This window comes from Nuphar pumila, chromosome 13, assembly GCF_984573655.1.
Source record: "Nuphar pumila chromosome 13, dmNupPumi1.hap1.1, whole genome shotgun sequence".
Taxonomy (NCBI): Eukaryota; Viridiplantae; Streptophyta; class Magnoliopsida; order Nymphaeales; family Nymphaeaceae; genus Nuphar; species Nuphar pumila.
The window spans coordinates 17,416,905-17,435,057 of record NC_143261.1 but is presented as its reverse complement, the minus strand read 5'-3'; the positions used below and the strand labels follow the sequence as shown (position 1 = coordinate 17,435,057).

Here is an 18,153-nt window from a genome sequence, read left to right as displayed (position 1 = left end):
GTATTTGAGGAACCAATGAAGATCATAGACAATTGTTTGGGGAAGAAAATTCAAGTGTGGTACTATTGGCGTCGGATCTGTTATTGTAATGACTCAAAGCAAGATTATCTTATGGGAGGTGCTTGTGTGCGTTGAACAGACTGATGAATTACAAGAGGATGGATAGAAATAGAATTACTGGAAGCAAAGATCAGAAGAAAAAGACTGAAGAAAAGATAGATCATGGGAAGAATAAACAAGGAGCTTAAGAAAAAAAGATTCAGCAAAATACGTAGCATTTGCCAGCGATTGGTCACACTGATAGGACACTATTATACCAAGAAAACCTGAAGAAGATGAAAAATGAAGAATCTTAATGTTTCTCAATGTTGGGGTAACACATTTGATGTTTTATTTATATTTAAACCCTGCTAGTGCTGTCTACTGTCACTAATACTGGCACAATGTTTCATGATCTTATTATTTAATATGTTATAATTTGAATCACCAAAATATTTTGGTGGTCAATAATATTCATAATTTTCTAGGCTAACAGGGAATTCTGTTATTTATTTTCTAGGTTCCCTTGTTTTTATTTCATTAAATTCTCTATGTTTATGAAAATAGATTTGTTTATGGATATTGTTTTAGTTCTTAAGCTATGCTCATCTTTGTCCTCCTTGGTGTGACATGTATGCATGTATCATGCAGACATGCATATGGACAAACTTGTTTATATGTTGTTAATATCCCTGATTAAAGTTTGCATTGAGAAGTTAATCAGGGGTCAAATAATGTGCATGTATCATCTTTTGAGAAAGATGTCTATGAATAAAATGTTGTTACTCTACTATGGGCCTAGGCCGCTAGGCAGGTGGTCAAGATTCAAACCCCATGGGCGCCCCTTGTGCAAGCCGAAGCGTGATGATTCCCTTCGGGGCCAAGGGGTAAGTCCACGGGGTTTTACGCTGCCAGGACAGTGATCGTAAGTACGGTAGGCGGAGCCAGCGCGGCTTGGTCTCTGATCCTGGGGGCGGTTTCTCTGTGTAAATATATAAAAAAGTAACTGACCTGTAAATGATTGCAATTGTTGTTATCCTAATGTTTGGAATCACATCTTCCTTCCTCAGTCTCAGGTTGAATTTCTGTTGCTTCCATGCAGCTATGCTTGACTTGGTATTCAGCTGGAAAGCGATGAGGAGTATGACTTTCTGGGATATCCTCAGATATGTGTTGAAGATTATTTCTGCCGCTGCATGGGTGATAGTTCTTCCAGTTTCCTATGTATATACTTGGGAAAATCCAACAGGGCTGGGAAAGACTATTAAGAGTTGGTTTGGCAACAATACGAGTCCGTCTTTATACATTGTGGCGGTTTTAGTGTATTTATCACCTAGTATGCTTTCTGTGTTGCTCTTTCTATTTCCTGCTATACGACGAGGTCTTGAACAATCAAATTGGAAAATTATAACTTTTCTGATGTGGTGGTCCCAGGTAAATTTGAAAGTGCATACATTTCAAACGAGTTTCCTTTAATGTTTTAGGGCATTATTTTCTTTTGAAAATTGTATCATTTGTATTTCTTGGTCTTCTCTTTTAGCTTTTCTTGAGAACTACTGCTATTGTTTTGTAGCCACGGCTTTATGTTGGAAGGGGCATGCATGAAAGTGCAGTATCACTTATCAAGTAAGATCACTCTGGTGGTTGTGTCGTTGCCCTTCTATAGTTTTTTTATGTTTTCCCCTTTTGCTAGGTATACAATGTTCTGGGTGCTACTTCTGTTGACTAAGTTGGTGTTCAGTTACTACATTGAGGTACTGTTGGTACCAGTTTATGGGGTTGTGGGGTATCTACGGGTCGTTGTTTGTATATAATTCTTACGATTGCAGTTAATATTGATGCCAATTATATCTGAACTCTTAAATGCTTTTTGTTTTTGTTGTTGCAGATATTCCCACTTGTTCAGCCAACAAAGATTATTATGTCGACGCAGATAAAATCTTTTGCTTGGCATGAATTTTTTCCACAAGGTAGTAGATTAGAAGTTTATATGTTTGCTATACTGCAGCTTATTTATGATCATATTTGCAGCCAAAATTAATATTGGAGCCGTGATTGCCATCTGGTCTCCAATTATTCTTGTAAGTTTGGTTTTATGTTTAGATTTTATGATTTTGGATGAACTGGATGATCTGGTTTAATATTTGCCAACAATTCTGTTCGAAGGTTTACTTCATGGATACTCAAATCTGGTATGCTATTTTCTCGACCTTATTTGGTGGTATTTATGGAGCGTTTCGCCGTCTTGGTGAGGTTAGTGATTCATTTGTTAGTTCTTTTGATATATTTACTTGATGGTGTGTTAAATTCATTTTTTTTCATTTGGATAGTCAATTACAAAAAAACACTTTATGCTCACTCTCTCTCTCTCTCACGACATACACACCCACATAAAGATGCACATGCATGGACAGATCCAAAATAAGGTTTTTGATGTTTCTTACTGTGTGCGACCATATTTAGTGAATTACTTCAACAAATTTCAGTAATGGTTTATATTCATTTCATAATTGTTTTTGGCTAATTGCTGATACCAGATCCGTACACTGGGGATGTTAAGGTCCCGATTTCAGTCTCTGCCTGGTGCATTTAATGCAACATTGGTGCCTAGGGATAAGGAAGAAACTAAAAGAAAAGGGCTAACTGCTTCATTATCTCGCAGATTTGAAAAGGTTGTTTAAGTTTGATTTTCTTTTTCTTCCGTCTTTTTTATTGCCATTTGTTGTCAGGAGAAGGTTTCCTTTCAGTTTTTTTTCTGTGGCTCTTTCTTTCTGACATTTCTAATTGCTGTCAGAATGTTGAGCCAGTAAATAAGGGGCCTGGTGTTGCGAAATTTGCTCAACTATGGAACACAGTGATTAGTAGTTTTAGAAATGAAGATCTTATTAGCGACAGGTGAGGTTCATATTTATCCTTAATGACTGTAGGCCAGTAGGGTTCCCATACACGTCTGACACACTTGATTTTGTTGGCTTAGTTGGGTTGTTATGAATAACAAATCTAAAATGGTGTTTGTCTCTTAGGGAGAGGGATCTCTTGCTTGTTCCATACAGATCTGACCATGATTTGGAAGTTGTCCAGTGGCCTCCATTCTTACTGGCTAGCAAGGTGTGCCTTCCTGAGTTTTTTGTAGTTGTTGAGTAGCTTGTATTATGGTTCTCAAAAAATCATGCTTGTTTTCCTTTATGTTTTAGATACCCATTGCGTTAGATATGGCAAAAGATAGCAAAGGCAAGGATCGCGAACTGAAAAAGCGGATTAGTGCAGATAACTATATGTACTGTGCCATTCAAGAATGCTATGCATCTTTTAAGTCTACCATCAATCATTTAGTAACTGGTCAAAGAGAGAGGGGGTGAGAATTGCCTTTGGTTGGTATATTGGAATAAACGTTATTTATGTTGTCCTTTTGTTCTACTTTGAACATTATATTGTTGCTTTTATATTTCTTTTGTGCATACATATGTGGATCTTTTTATTTTTTATTTTTCAGGATCATAGAAACGATTTTCTCAGAAGTTGACAAAAGTATTAAGGAAGATAATCTAGTAAAGGAATTGAATATGAGTGCCCTTCCAAGCCTATACTCCAAATTCGTTGAGTTGATCGAGTATTTGGTAGATGCCTGAGTTGAAAACTTTTTCTTATTATTTATGTACGCTCAATTTCCTTGAATATTATGATATATTTGTATCATTTTTTTATATTAATTCTACAGCTGGGGGACAAAGAAGATAATCGGGGTCCAGTGGTCCTTCTCTTCCAGGACATGTTGGAAGTCGTAACAAGAGATATAATGGAGGAACGGCTTTCCAAGTATTGCATCTGATTGTTTCAACTTGTAATCAATGGCACACATGATCTACTTTTGTTTTCATCTTTTATTCTCTAATAGCTTTTGTGGTTTTTGTGCAGTATTTTCGATTCAATACATGGGTCCTATGGTAGACAGGAGGGATCTTTACATCTTGAGCAACCATTATTTGCCCCTGAGGAAGCTATAAAATTTCCTTATGGCAAGTCAGATTCATGGACAGAGCAGGTGATGTCATTGCTTTTAGAGAATATAATCCTACAGTGTTAGTGCTCTCTTCGCTGATGAGGTTAGTATCTATTTTCTGCAGATTAAAAGGCTTCATCTTCTTCTTACGGTGAAAGAATCTGCAATGGATGTCCCATCCAACTTAGAAGCAAGGCGGCGGCTTACTTTTTTCACTAATTCTTTGTTCATGGATATGCCTCATGCACCAAAAGTCCGTAACATGCTTTCATTTTCGTAAGTAATCTTGAACTGTTGTATTTGTAGTTTTCTTTTGCTTGTGGTTGAGGGATGGATATGGTTGTCTGCAGCTATTTTTTTCACCTGCAACTTCATATAAAAAGTATTTATCTTAATCGACCCTTTCAGCATGTGGATTGGAAACTTTGATATAAGGGTTTTGGTGGCTGATTTAGTAGTTTGATGGCAATATCTAAACTTAATTTACATTTGCTTTCTAGTTTATTAAGAATAAGTTCGTGAACTTTTAATAAATTGATAGATGTAATAAATAAATGATTATACATGCATATTTTTATGATGAAATCCTCTATTACCTGTCATTATGTTCAAGAGGCACTAAAAGGTATAATATTTGAATTGTTTCAGCATTTTATGACTCCCATTGACTATCCTTTTGTAAAGGATATTATTATTCACTGTTTAATGCTTATTGTGAAAACCTTAATAAGGTGCACCAGAACAGAGAGAGAGAGAGAGAGAGAGAGAGAGAGAGAGAGAGAGAGAGAGAGAGAGAGAGAGAGAGAGAGAGAGAGAGAGAGAGAGCACGTTAATTCCATTAGGGCTAATCTCTTCTAAGTTAAATAGAGAGAAGCCAATATAAAACATTACTTACAAGTCCCTCCTTATTTATGAAATATCCAATAACCTACCTTTTAAGAAAACTTAAGCTTAAAACCTCAATAGGACCATTAATCTTAACACTCTCCCTCAAGCTGGAGCATAAATATCAATCGTGATCAGCTTGTCACAACATTTTGCGAAATTTGGTCTAGCAATAGGCTTTGTAAACATATCTGCAACTTGGTCCTCTGACTTTAGATATTTGGTAGCAATATGACCAGCTTGAACCATATCTCTTACATAGTGACAATCAACCTCAATATGTTTTGTCCTCAAATGGAAGACTGGATTGTTCGCTATATATGTGGCTGCCTTGTTATCACACATCATTGTCATAGGAGATGAAACCTTCACCTGAAGATCATTTAGTATTGTTCGAACCCACATTAATTCAACAGCTGTTTGGGCCATAGCCCTATATTCAGATTCTCCTAGCAACCACATTTTGCTTCTTACTTCTCCATGAAATTAGGTTATCTCCCATAAACACACATAATCCTGTGGTAGATTTTCTATCCACTACAGATCCTGCATGGTCAACATCAGAGTAAGCCACTATTTCCAGGGTTCCACCTTTCGTGAATAATAACCCTTTTTCGGGAAAAGATTTTAAGTACTTGAGAATCATTATTGTTGCATTCCAGTGTACCTTAGTAGGTTTATCCATAAATTGGCTAACCTTGCTTACTGCTAAAGCGATATCAGGCATGGTCACAATTACATATAATAATAGCTTCCCTACTGGTGAGCGATAGCTTTTTCTATCAACAGGTTTCGACCCTTCTTTAAACAACTGAACTTTATGGTCCATGAAAATATTTGCTGGTTTAGCTCCTAACATTCCAGTCTCTTTTAATAAGTCAAGAACATACTTCCGTTGAGACAAAACCATCCCTTCACGGCTCCTGGCGACTTCTATACCCAGAAAATATCTAAGTGAACCAAGGTCTTTTGTAACAAAATGTTTCTGAAGATGAGCCTTTGTAGCTTCAATATCTTTCATATCATCCTTTGTAAGAATGATGTCATCCACATATACCACCATAACAATAATACCTGATTTAGTTTTCTTAATAAATATTGTATGGTCTGCCGCCGACCTATTAAAGCCAAAACTTGACATCACTTCAAACAACTTTTGAAACCATGCACGCGGACTTTGTTTCAAACCATATATCGCCTTTCTCAATCTACACACCTTCTGACACTCCCCCTCAACCTCGAATCCAGGAGGTTGTTGCATGTTTACTGTCTCAAATAGATCCTCATATAGAAATGCATTTTTCACATCTAATTGACACAAACTCCATCCGTGGTGAACGACAATAGAGAAAACAAGACTAATGGTACCCATCCGTGCAACAAGATAAAAAGTTTCAAAGAAATCAATACCATAAGTCTGAGTATACCCTTTTGCTACCTTTCAATAGAACCACCTGATTTGTACTTTATTGTATATACTAGAGTTATCGGAAGCACCTAGGTGTATGGGGAAGCACGCTTTCCCGATATGCGCTTCGGAAGTGCGAAACGTCGCACTTTCAAAATGCGGGGGGAAGCGTCCCCCTTTTTGGGGAAGCACACTTTCCTTTTTTGGGAAACACGTTTCCCTTTTATGGGAAACACGCTTCCCCCTCACTTCCCCATTTTTTCTTTTTTTTCGCTTTCGGTTCGCTTCCTAGGTCGCTTCCGAGACGATTCATAATTTTCTTCTAAGTGGTCCCACGCTTCCCCGCTCCCTAAATTTTTGAAAGTGCCTTGCTTCTCGCTCCCGCTTCCTGTATCGCTTCCCGCACCCGCTTCCTCGACTAGTAACTCTGTTATATACCCATTTGCATCCAACAATGTCAGCATCCACTGGGGAATCAACTAGATCCCATGTTTGTTGAGACAATAAGGCATCCATTTCTTCTTGCATAGCCTGCTTCCACCTGTTATCGAGCTCTGCCTGTTGATAGTTCAGAGGAATAGTTTCAGCTGATAAGGCTGAAATAAATGCTTTTATCTGATTTCCAATTCTGGCATCAGACACAAAATGAGATATGGGATATAAGGTACATTGTCGTGTCCCCTTCCGTAGAGAAATTGGTCTGTTATCATCATCATGAAGGTCTCTGTTATCAGTAGTACTTACCTCAGGAGAAGAAGAAGATGAAGGCACTGGAGGAGGTGGAGCTCTACGCACATATACCAATGGAGGATTATGAAACCGTGAGGAAGATAAAGTTTGGTTCGCTAATGGGGGCTCAGATTCCAAAGGAAAAAGAGGTATAGGAAGCGGAAAAGAAGCAACTGGATTAACTTGCATCTGAGTGCCGGTACTAGAGTAATATGGAATGGATTCTAAGAAAGATACATCCGCACTGACATACTCTCGCCAAGAAATTGGATCATAACATCTATACCCCTTTTGATTTTTTGGATAACCTATAAACATGCATTTTGTAGCCTGAGCAGATAATTTATCACGGTCACGTCCAAGTTTGTGCACAAAACAAACACACCCAAATATTTTAGGAGATAAAGAGAAGAGTGGGGCATTAGGATTTAGGATATGTAGCGGAATTTGATCTCCTACGGAAGATGAAGGCATGCGGTTGATTAGATAACAAGCAGTGATAACCACATCACCCCAATATAACGCAAGAACATTGGATTGAATCATAAGGGTACGTGCGACATCAAGAAGGTGCCCGTGTTTTCGCTCAGCCACACCATTTTGTTGAGAGGAATAGGCACAGGTAGTTTGGGGTAGAATGCCATGGTCTTGATAAAATTGCTACAAAGATTTTGTTTTAAACTCAAGAGCATTATAAGTGGGAACAATCTTGACAGCAGATTCAAATTGAGTTTTTATTTCAAGAATTAAGGATTTGATAATATTTGGAACTTCAGTTCTTTCTTTTATTAAAAACACCCATGACAACTTCGAGAAATCATTAACAATAACAAGATAATAACGACACTGAGTCCTGGTAGGAATCTTACTAGGACCCCATATATCTGCATGAAGAAGTTCAAAAACCTTATGACTAGACTGACTCTGACTAGAAGGGAACGAACTACGATGATGCTTGCCTAACTGACATGCTTCACGCTGAAAACGCTGAAATGATGTAGTAGAAGAAATTTCACGGAGGACATAACGAAGCATTGACAATGAAGGATGACCAAGACGACGATGCCACTGAATAGGGCTGGATGAGTGTTCTACTGCAGCATAAACATTGCCCACTGGATGATATAGGTAGTAGACTCCATTTTCTTTATAGCCTCCACCAATCTTCTTCCCCGTCAGCAAATCCTGAAAATGACAACCCATCGGGTCAAACATCATTCTACAATTTAGTTCTTTGGTAAGACAACTAACATAGAGTAAACTTTGAGGAAATGAGAGAGCATGAAGAGCATTTTTCAACTGCAAGGAAGAGGATATAGAAATATTTCCCTGACCAACAATAGGTGAGGAACTCCCATCTGCTAATGAGACTCCTCGATGAACAGTAATATCCTTTAGATCCGAAAAGAAAAGCGAATTCTCACACAGATGTCTGAATGCACCAGAGTCAGTAATCTACTTACTATCATTCAGATGAAGATGATCTCATGTTGAGTAGGCCACACCAACTACAGGAGAAGAGGAGCTTGAAGGACGACGAGCTATCAACTCATCATATTCTGCTCGACTAAGGATGATACTGTCATTTGCAGAAGTGTTATCATTTGCATTTTCTATCTCTAGTGTAGTAACATTAGCTTTTGGAACATTAGACTTTGATGCAGAAGAGGTTGGTCGTCCATGCTTATCCCAACAATGATCTTCTAAATGTCCAGATTTTCCACAGAAAGTACATTGAAGTTTGCCTCTTCCTCCCATACCTCTTCCATGTCCTCATCCTCTAATATTCTGAAAATTTCCACGTGCATAACCAGATGGGACAGCTAGAACAGATGACTGGGACATAGGTTGAGATTGTGGAAGAGAAATCACAAGTCTACTCAGACGATTGTATGCATAAGCAAGAGTAGGTACATTAGATCCAGTTAACATTTGGACTTTTGCAACAGAGAATTCTGAAGATAAACCTGTGAGAAACCGAGCAACCATAATCTGCGAACATCAAAGAGGCCTGTGGGCATTGAGTCTTTCAAATGTTGCATTTACTGAGGTATAATACTGAGCCAAGGTCTGATCTTCTTGTTGCAAATTGTATATCTCCTGTTCGACTTTCAGGATACGACTCACATTAGTCTCTTGAGAGTACGTATCTCGAAGATTGTCCCACATATGTTTGGCTGTATTATAGTAAATTAATCCATCTGCAATATGAGGTTCGACACTGTTCATGATCCATGACATAACTATGTTATCTTCGTCCCAAGTAATATATTTTCCCACCTTTTCATTAGGTTCAGTTTCCAACAAAATGTGTTTTCTACGATGTTCAGATACCGACATGACAAAAGTTCTGGACCACCTAGCATAGTTTGTTTCATTCAATCTCACAGAAGAACCATACGAGAAGGGGTTTGCAAATGCCTTATATTCCCCACTATTTTCAATTTTGGAATCAAATTTCGAAACTTCACCCATAATGAAGAGTACTCACACGGTGATACAACTGCAATTAACCAAAAGAAATTCACTGTGAATCTGGGATGTTCATCAACCACACACTTTCAGCTGATACAAGAACCGCATGTTTTATGATCACACAACAGCCACTTTCACGACACACTTTCAGCTGATACAGGAACAACATGTTTTTTGATCACGCAACAACCACTTTCATGACCACACAAGGCTATTTCACCACATCAGAATCGAATGCACGCCAGCAGAGATAGTGTTTTTCACGATCTCATTGGGTTTTTCAACCCACAGCAGAACCAATAATAAAAATCAGAAACGTAGATCTGAAAAACTAGAACATAATCAAACTCGGCATCCATTATGAGCAGCTGTACTCCCACAGTAATCCCACGACATAAAAAAAATGCTCCCACAAAACAGGATTTACATAAAAAAGTTTATTTGCTCGCAACACCCAACTCTGCCGCAACCCGATCCAGTTAACATATGTATCTCTGTGACCTTCAGATCTGATTACAGATCTGTGTCATGACATTAGTCATACATCAGATCTGTGATCAGATCTATTGCAATTAGAAGACAAGCAAAGATACGCACACCTGTTTACGGTTTAATTTTTTCGGGCCTTCTTTTGATGTAGATCGACACGTGCTCACGCTCCCGAGATCCACCGCTCTGATACCATGTGAAAACCTTAATAAGGTGCACCAGAACAGAGAGAGAGAGAGAGAGAGAGAGAGAGAGAGAGAGAGAGAGAGAGAGAGAGAGAGAGAGCACGTTAATTCCATTAGGGCTAATCTCTTCTAAGTTAAATAGAGAGAAGCCAATATAAAAGATTACTTACAAGTCCCTCTTTATTTATGAAATATCCAATAACCTACCTTTTAAGAAAACTTAAGCTTAAAACCTCAATAGGACCATTAATCTTAACACCTATCATGGTTAAGATTTAACTTTTAGGGGATGCAAAAATGTCATTTGTCGTAAAAATGCATCAAATGCTAATATTGCATGGATCGTGGCAGTAAAATCTTGTAGTCTTTTCTTGTTTTCAGTGGCAAGATATTTTAACTAATGTAAAACCAAATTCTTTTACATTTTTTGTGTTCTTTTGGAGTTTATTGGCTCTTATGGATTCTGAAGGGGGCAACTATTCCTTGCTAGGGGTTCAGTAAAGCATATTGCAATATTGTTTACTATGACTCATGTATTCTTTTGATCTCATTTATTGTGAATTTGTGATGCAACCTTACTTGATTTGAAACCTTGGCCTGTGGTTCATATTCATTAGTGATTGATATTTATTTAAAGCATAGGAATGCCTTTGTGACTCAGACTGGAATTGCTAAAATAGCCTCAGGAAGGTCTCTGATGGCTGGCCTTGCCTTGATATGTAGGATCTTGGGGTGCTTTTGCCTGCTGTGGAAACCAGAGGGTTTCCACGGAAACACATGAAAATCATTGCATTTGCACGGGACCCACTTTGGCAGTGTAAATGATGCCCTCTCTTTCCCCGCAGAAAGAGGGCCCTTTTGAGCGAAATCCCTCTATCTGCCCCCTCCCCTTCCGCAGAACGCTTTTCTGTTGGGGGTGGGGCCGACTCTGTTTCAGCGGATGAAAACTCCGCTGAAAACCTCACATGGTGTCTTCTTCCGCCGAACACCCCCTTGGTGTTGCGTTTCACATGTGACAATGGGGAGCTAGCGTGTTGAGATTATTCATGGTGTTTAATTTTGATGATAGATAAGGGAAAGACAGATAAAATTACATTGATGAAAGAAATTATTATCTTTTTCTTTTTTCTCGTAGAAAACAAATAAAAGGTCAATTAAGTGAGAGATGGAAATCATACAAATTGTTAAGCTAAGAAAAGATAACAAGGGGGGTTCAGGTTTGAAGGTTGTGGTACTAAAATTTGCTACTCTTGTGGGTAAAAAACTCCCTAGTTGGAACTCATAGGGGGAGATTGTTCAGATGAAAACTGACCCCATGGATGTGTTCATCATGATCAAAATGCGAGGAATATACCCTTAGATCATATTGTTTCTATGCAACATGTATATTTTTTTTTGAGGGTTGACAATTCAGTAAATTGTACATCATTGATTTTTCAACCCCAAGAAAGTTTGACATACATGTTGGAAAAACATGATCCAAGGTTCTGTTCTACTAACATGTAGATCACATCTGGGGGCTTGGATGTGCATTTTCCACTAGGGGTTTCCTAACCCACGAGTGTAGCAAACATTATGCCTATATATAAAACTCATGCAAATGCATCATGTTATGAAATCCTCTGCATATGAATTTGCTGTCAATCAATCATGAAGTAAAAGTCTAAAACATTTTCAAGATGTGTACTTAGCTGATAATCAAGAATCAATAAATATATTGGTAACATTGGACATTTTTTATCCTGCATGTAGAGCACAAGTTAACCCGATCATAAAAATGCGGTTGGATAATGTCTGAGCACAAGTTAACTCGATCATAAAATGGGGTTGGATAATGTCTGTATCCCACTTGAACCGAATTTCTCGGAGTACTCAGCAGGGATGTCAATGGTTCGGATTTGGGTCAGATATTTGACCAAATCCAAATGCTTTCAGTAGGATTGGTTTTTGAAAGTAGCATCGAATTGACAAAGCAGTTCAGATTCTGTTTGGATTTTTACATCAAGGTCCAACTAATGTTCGGATTGATTACTTGTATAAAGGTATAACTCATTAGCTATTTAAGGTAATTAGAACCTTGGGGATATAAGATTTGGTATACAGGAATAAATAGGAATAGGAATGGAGTAGGGATTGTTATGAGTCGTGAGTTTATAGATAATGTAGTTGAGGTCCGTAGGAAGGGTGATAGGATTTTACTTATTAAATTAGTATTAGGTACGAATATTATTAATATTATTAGTGTTTATGCACCTCAAGTAGGTTTAAATGATTCCATTAAGCGTCAATTTTGGGAAGATTTAGATGGAGTAGTACAAGGGATATCTTATGGAGAAAAGCTTTTCATCGGCAGTGACCTTAATGGACATGTAGGCATTAGTAGGGATGAATTTGAGAGTATCCATGGAGGATATGGTATAGGAGAAAGAAACGGAAGTGGAGAAAGGATTTTAGATTTTGGTTTGTCTTATGATATGATCTTAGCAAACACTTGGTTTAGGAAGAGGGAGTCTCAACTAGTAACATTTAAAAGTGGGGTTAATACGAGTCAGATAGATTTTTTCCTACTTAGAAAGAGAGATAGGGGTTGTTGCATCGATTTTAAGGTTATAGCGGGAGGAAGTGTAGCTACACAACATAAAGTCTTAATTTTAAATCTTAGAATTAGACAATGCCACAAAATGGATAGACATAAGATAGATCCTAGAATTAAGTGGTGGGCACTGAAAGGAGCTAAAACAAGGAATGTTTGTAGAGCAGGTAGTTAAGGAAGCTGATTGGTGTCTCGAGGAGGATTCAGAATCAATGTGGAATAAGATAACGTGTGACATGAGAAAGGTGGCTAAGGAGGTATTGGGTGAGTCTAAAGGCGGTGCACCGCTAGGTAAGGATACATCATGGTGGAATGAGGATGTCAAATTAGCTATTAAGGTTAAAAGAGAGTGTTAATGAGAATTTGGAGAAGTATATGATAGCAAAGAAGGAAGCTAAAAAAATAGTTCTAAACGCAAGGGATAAGGTATATAAGGAGATTTATGATAAGTTGGATACCAAAGAGGGCGAAAAGGACATTTATATTCAAAAAATGAGTGTTGCTGAGATGCGTATGCTTAGATGGATGTGTGGAAATACAATAAAGGATAAGATTCAGAATGAGGAGATACGTAAGAAGGTAGGAGTTGCACCCATTGAAAATAAGATGAGAGAGAATTAATTACGGTGGTTTGGCATATTCGGCAAAGGCCTAATGATTCTCCAGTTAGAAGGATGGAAAAATGGGAAAATATATTAGTTAAAAGAGGTCGGGGTAGGCCTAGGAAGACATGGATGGAGATGATAGGAAATGATATGAATGCTTTGAACCTCACCGAGGACATGGATTGGATAAAATGATTGGAGGAGAAGGATTCATGTGGAAGACCCAGAATGATTTTCTTTTTTGGTTCATATCGCCGACCCCAATTGTTTTGGGATGAAGGCGTAGTTGTTGTTGCTGTTGGATCTGGATTTGGTAGCAACTGTTTTATCTGATTAAATCTGAATTGTGCTATAAGTCCCTTTGTCATTCCAATTACGGAGGTTGCTGTAATGCCTACATCTAGACAATATCCAATCCATTTACATCTAAGGTACTCAGTGCTGCTACCCATGTTCACATTCTATGACGGACTTGACAGAAGTGCCTATTTTACATAGTCAGCTATTAAAAGGGGTCCATCTTCTTAGTAAGTCTGTCAGAGTATATATCATTTATAACTTGCCAAATCCATAGGGATGTTCTGTCCAGTGTTAAAGGAGGGTCTTTGTTCACGATGGATCTGTCTATGAAAAATATCCCAGCCAAATTGTATAGTTTTCTATCAACCGTGGTTCTTAGTCAGTCCTTCAGAGTATAAGTACCATTTATAACTTACTAAATCCATGCAAATGTTTTGTCCATTGACAAGTACCGCCCTCTGGTTCACAATAGATCTGTCCTTCAGAAATTTCCCACCAACACGATAAATTATTCTTGCACTAAAAACATGGGCTTTATCATTTTCAGATAATATAGCATTTTTGAGATTTGGAAGAATCGTCTTTTCTGGGACCTTTATTAGTTCGGTTCTATTTAAAATTGAAATAAATATGATCACAAAAAATCCATGCATTTTAAGTTTCCTCTCATTAAAGACAAGCCATTGTGAGCGTTGTTTATATTTTAGCAAAGATGGTCTATAATTAGAGCCATACCAATTGAGTAATAAACCTTCCTAAAGAGACTCAGGCCTTGTAGATTCAAATTCCAACGATGCCTCTAAACGGCCCACTTAATTGCTCTGTCCTTATATTCTCTATGTGCTTCACTTTGCATCCAGTTCCAACACAACTGTCATGGTAGGGAAGTCCTATACTAGCACAAATGAGTCCTAGTTTTTTTTTAACCACTTTATTCTTTTCATGTGTAAATCCCTCTATACCTGAGGTCCAGATCAGGTGCAATTACATTGTGCAAATGCAATGTACCACTGCACCCGATCACCCTCCATCTGCTTGGTCCAACAGCAGTTGGAGGGTGAACAGGTGCAGAAGCACATTTTTTTGTGCAATGTGATTGCACCTGATTCCGTTTTCTATACGATCCCATATGAAAGAACTTTTATGCAAAGGCTCAGCCAGCAGAACTTTTTAGAAATCTGTGCCTTTTTCCATAATATACTCTTTCCTTCTATGAGAATGAAACACATGGGCCTCCAGAGAATAGAAAGAGTGCACGTGTAACTGCTATCTATTTAAATGAGTTGGGGAAAGATGAAGCCGCATGAACTTTGAGTTATTTAAGTTAGATAAGTCACAGACAGAGGAAAAAGGAAGAGCAATACGCTCTCTTCGTGTTTTTCTGTGCGTCTAATGTCTCATAGTCTACAAATCACTACTTTAACACGAACCCTTCTCTAAATTAATTCTGTTTGACAGCCTTGCGTTGGAGTGGAAAAACCATCTCCACGTGTTGCCAAAATATGATTTTGCCAAAATGATGGAATTGCGAAAAGCATCCTCGCATGAATGGTGTTGACATGTGTTGGGGCTGCCAACTCCATTCCTAATGCAGTGCATCATTGCTTGCAAACAGTCAGAGCGCATGAAAGCTTTATCATAGATGAGTTTTCAAGGCTCCCAAACAGAGCCTAACCTGCTTTATCATAGACGAGTTTTCAGTAGTTTCAAGCTTTAGGATGATCAAGGTCTCCAACGAACAATAACAGAACCTTTTGGGGGCAATCTTCACATTGGCGTAGCCTGGGTTAGGTCCTGGCTTGGGTTGGACTTCCAAAGGGTCCCTTTCATCTTGAGGTGAAAAAGCCGGGCCCAACACTGTTTGGCCTTCAATCTAGCCTTCAATATGGCTTTGTTCAAATTGTTGGCTATCCCACACAGAATTGTCCAGTTACAAACGTAATTGACTTACACAGAGCTAGTCTATTCAACAAAATTTCATGCTTGGCCCAGGTCTATCCTGACTACTTGTTAGGCCATGTCTAAGCCGGGGTTAAGAAGCTAGAATTTTTTTAAAAAGTCAAAATACGAAGAAAAATTAGAGGCCATCCAGTGCTCACACTTTTTGGAATTTATTTTTAGGACTCTTTTAGATCTGAAGTGCAAATGTGCTATTTGTCTGCTCACTGGCTCATATGTGCGTTGCAAGATTTTTTTTTCGCCTGCGAGATTGACAGCCACTGTGTTTAGTCCTTCGCAAATACCTCAGTGATCCTTAATTAAAGCCTAAACCCTCAATCTCTACCTTTTTTCAGATCCACCTGCCAGGAACACATTGTTCTCATTATATTCCAAGTTGGGTTGTCATCCATTTGCCTCTCCCATAAAACCCATTTGATATTTGTAAACTATCTGATTTTTGTGAGTAGAATTTGGTGATCCATTCATTTTCCCTCTGAGAGAGGGATCTTTGAGAAACTTTGGGAGCTAGGTTGGTAAATTTTGGTAGGGAAAGGAGTGGAGAGACTTTACAATAAAAGCTGGGATTGGGGTTTTTTGGGGAGTTGATGTGTGTGTGGAGTGTGGGATTGGGTTTGGAAGATATGGGTATAAGAGCTGAGGAAATCAATGATTATGAGATCATATGATTTTCTGCTGGTGGGTGATGCATGTAGACAAAAAAATATTTGATTTGAGGTCTCCATGATATGGATTCAAGGATTGATATGATCACTGTGTTTATATGGCTTGAATCTTGGATCTTGGATTCAAGGATTCAAGTCACTGTGTTTATATGGCCATGCCAAAATCATTTCTTCGATTTGAGGTCTGAGCGATTCAAATTCCCTTGATGATATTTTCTCCATGTACTTTATATTATGCTTCTGCCTTTAATTGCTACTTCTATATTGATTTATTGATTATGTTTTCTTTTATGCATTATTATTTTTTTTCCTTTTTGCAGTGTTTTGACCCCATACTACACAGAGGATGTTCTTTTTTCTATAGCTAATCTGGAGGAGGAAAATGAAGATGGTGTTTCTATCCTTTTCTACTTGCAGAAAATTTTCCCAGGTTTATTATCTGCTTATCCCCATTAAGAAACTAGATTTTTTTTTATTTCACCATTCTTTTGGTCATTCACTGATTGCACATGGCTACTATTTCTTTGCCATTTAGACGAGTGGAAGAATTTCCTTGAGCGCAAAAATTGCAATTCTGAGGAAGATGTGCGGGAGAGTTTTCCTGAAGATCTTCGCCTTTGGGCATCATATAGGGGTCAAACTTTGACTAGAACAGGTGCAAAATATCTGGATTTTTAGATTACTAGCCTATTTGATCCTAAAGTTTGATCTTATCATATCCTTGTTCTTGCAAACCGTTTACTGTGATATTTCTTTTCTTCCGAACGCTAGTCCGTGGCATGATGTATTATCGTAAGGCTTTGGTGTTGCAATCTTTCCTGGACATGGCTAGAGAAGAAGGTTTGCCTGGTTTATTCTTCTGGGAATTATGACTCTTAATTATGTTTTTCAAGAGAAATGTTTTACCCTTAATTGTTATATTATCTGCAGATCTTTCGGAAGGATACAAATCCCTTGAAGCAGCCTCAGAAGAGCAATCAAAGATGAACAGATCATTGTGGGCACAATGTCAAGCTGTAGCAGACATGAAGTTCACATATGTGGTGTCCTGTCAGCAGTACGGTATTCACAAAAGAGCTGGTGATGCACGTGCGGACGACATTCTGCAGCTTATGATAACGTAAGTCAAATATGGTTCTTGGAAATGATAAGTTGCTTAGTCTTTAGCTAAAAGTTTCTGTTTTCTTTGTTTAGATATCCATCTCTTCGTGTGGCTTACATCGATGAAGTTGAAGAAACAAGTGAAACCAAAAAGGGTACTGAAAAGGTTTATTATTCCACATTAGCAAAAGCTGATTTGACGAAGTCTAATGACCCTGCTGAGCAAAAGCTCGATGAGGTGAACTTGGATCAAATTGCTTAATATGCACCGACATCTTGCTTGCAAACATTCTGTATCTTCTAGTGTTTTGTATATCATTATTTGTTACTCATTAGCTTTTGATGGCTCACTTGAAAACACTTTTCTGCCTCATAGAAGTACCTGTTTAAGCTTATTTTATGTGGTCAGATGAATTCCACTGTTTATTGGTGGTTAATTTGTAAGCGATATTTGGCTGTTAAAGGTTTTTGTTGTAAATGATGTATTATTATTTGACTTAGAATATTCCTTTTTGTCATTCTTATTTTATTTATGGGCAAAGCTAACCTATTTCAGTTTATTGTCTTTTATGTAATTTGGTAATAATATAAGGGCATTTTAGTCATAGAAGGATAAATATAAAAGGTGTCAATCCCTGTAAGACTTGTAATAACCCTAAAGAAATCTATAGAGTTTCTATTTCATATTTCTCATCGATAATGGGGACACTCCTAGTAAAA

The 18,153-nt window shown here is 37.9% G+C and overlaps 1 protein-coding gene across 2 annotated transcripts in view; it reads left to right on the top strand.

The window, feature by feature from the left end:
- Positions 1-18,153, top strand: part of LOC149817952 (callose synthase 3-like) — a 57,929-nt gene that overhangs the window by 33,584 nt on the left and 6,192 nt on the right. For both annotated transcript variants that reach the window (XM_089985930.1, XM_089985931.1), the window contains exons 16-34: positions 1,142-1,473; positions 1,613-1,665; positions 1,733-1,793; positions 1,928-2,009; positions 2,071-2,120; positions 2,206-2,292; positions 2,577-2,711; positions 2,834-2,934; positions 3,063-3,147; positions 3,234-3,394; positions 3,533-3,656; positions 3,758-3,855; positions 3,955-4,081; positions 4,164-4,315; positions 16,653-16,762; positions 16,868-16,987; positions 17,104-17,172; positions 17,263-17,452; positions 17,527-17,671. In XM_089985930.1, the coding sequence (XP_089842056.1) occupies positions 1,142-1,473; positions 1,613-1,665; positions 1,733-1,793; positions 1,928-2,009; positions 2,071-2,120; positions 2,206-2,292; positions 2,577-2,711; positions 2,834-2,934; positions 3,063-3,147; positions 3,234-3,394; positions 3,533-3,656; positions 3,758-3,855; positions 3,955-4,081; positions 4,164-4,315; positions 16,653-16,762; positions 16,868-16,987; positions 17,104-17,172; positions 17,263-17,452; positions 17,527-17,671 (2,282 nt within the window). The remainder of the gene's footprint in view (positions 1-1,141; positions 1,474-1,612; positions 1,666-1,732; positions 1,794-1,927; positions 2,010-2,070; positions 2,121-2,205; positions 2,293-2,576; positions 2,712-2,833; positions 2,935-3,062; positions 3,148-3,233; positions 3,395-3,532; positions 3,657-3,757; positions 3,856-3,954; positions 4,082-4,163; positions 4,316-16,652; positions 16,763-16,867; positions 16,988-17,103; positions 17,173-17,262; positions 17,453-17,526; positions 17,672-18,153) is intronic.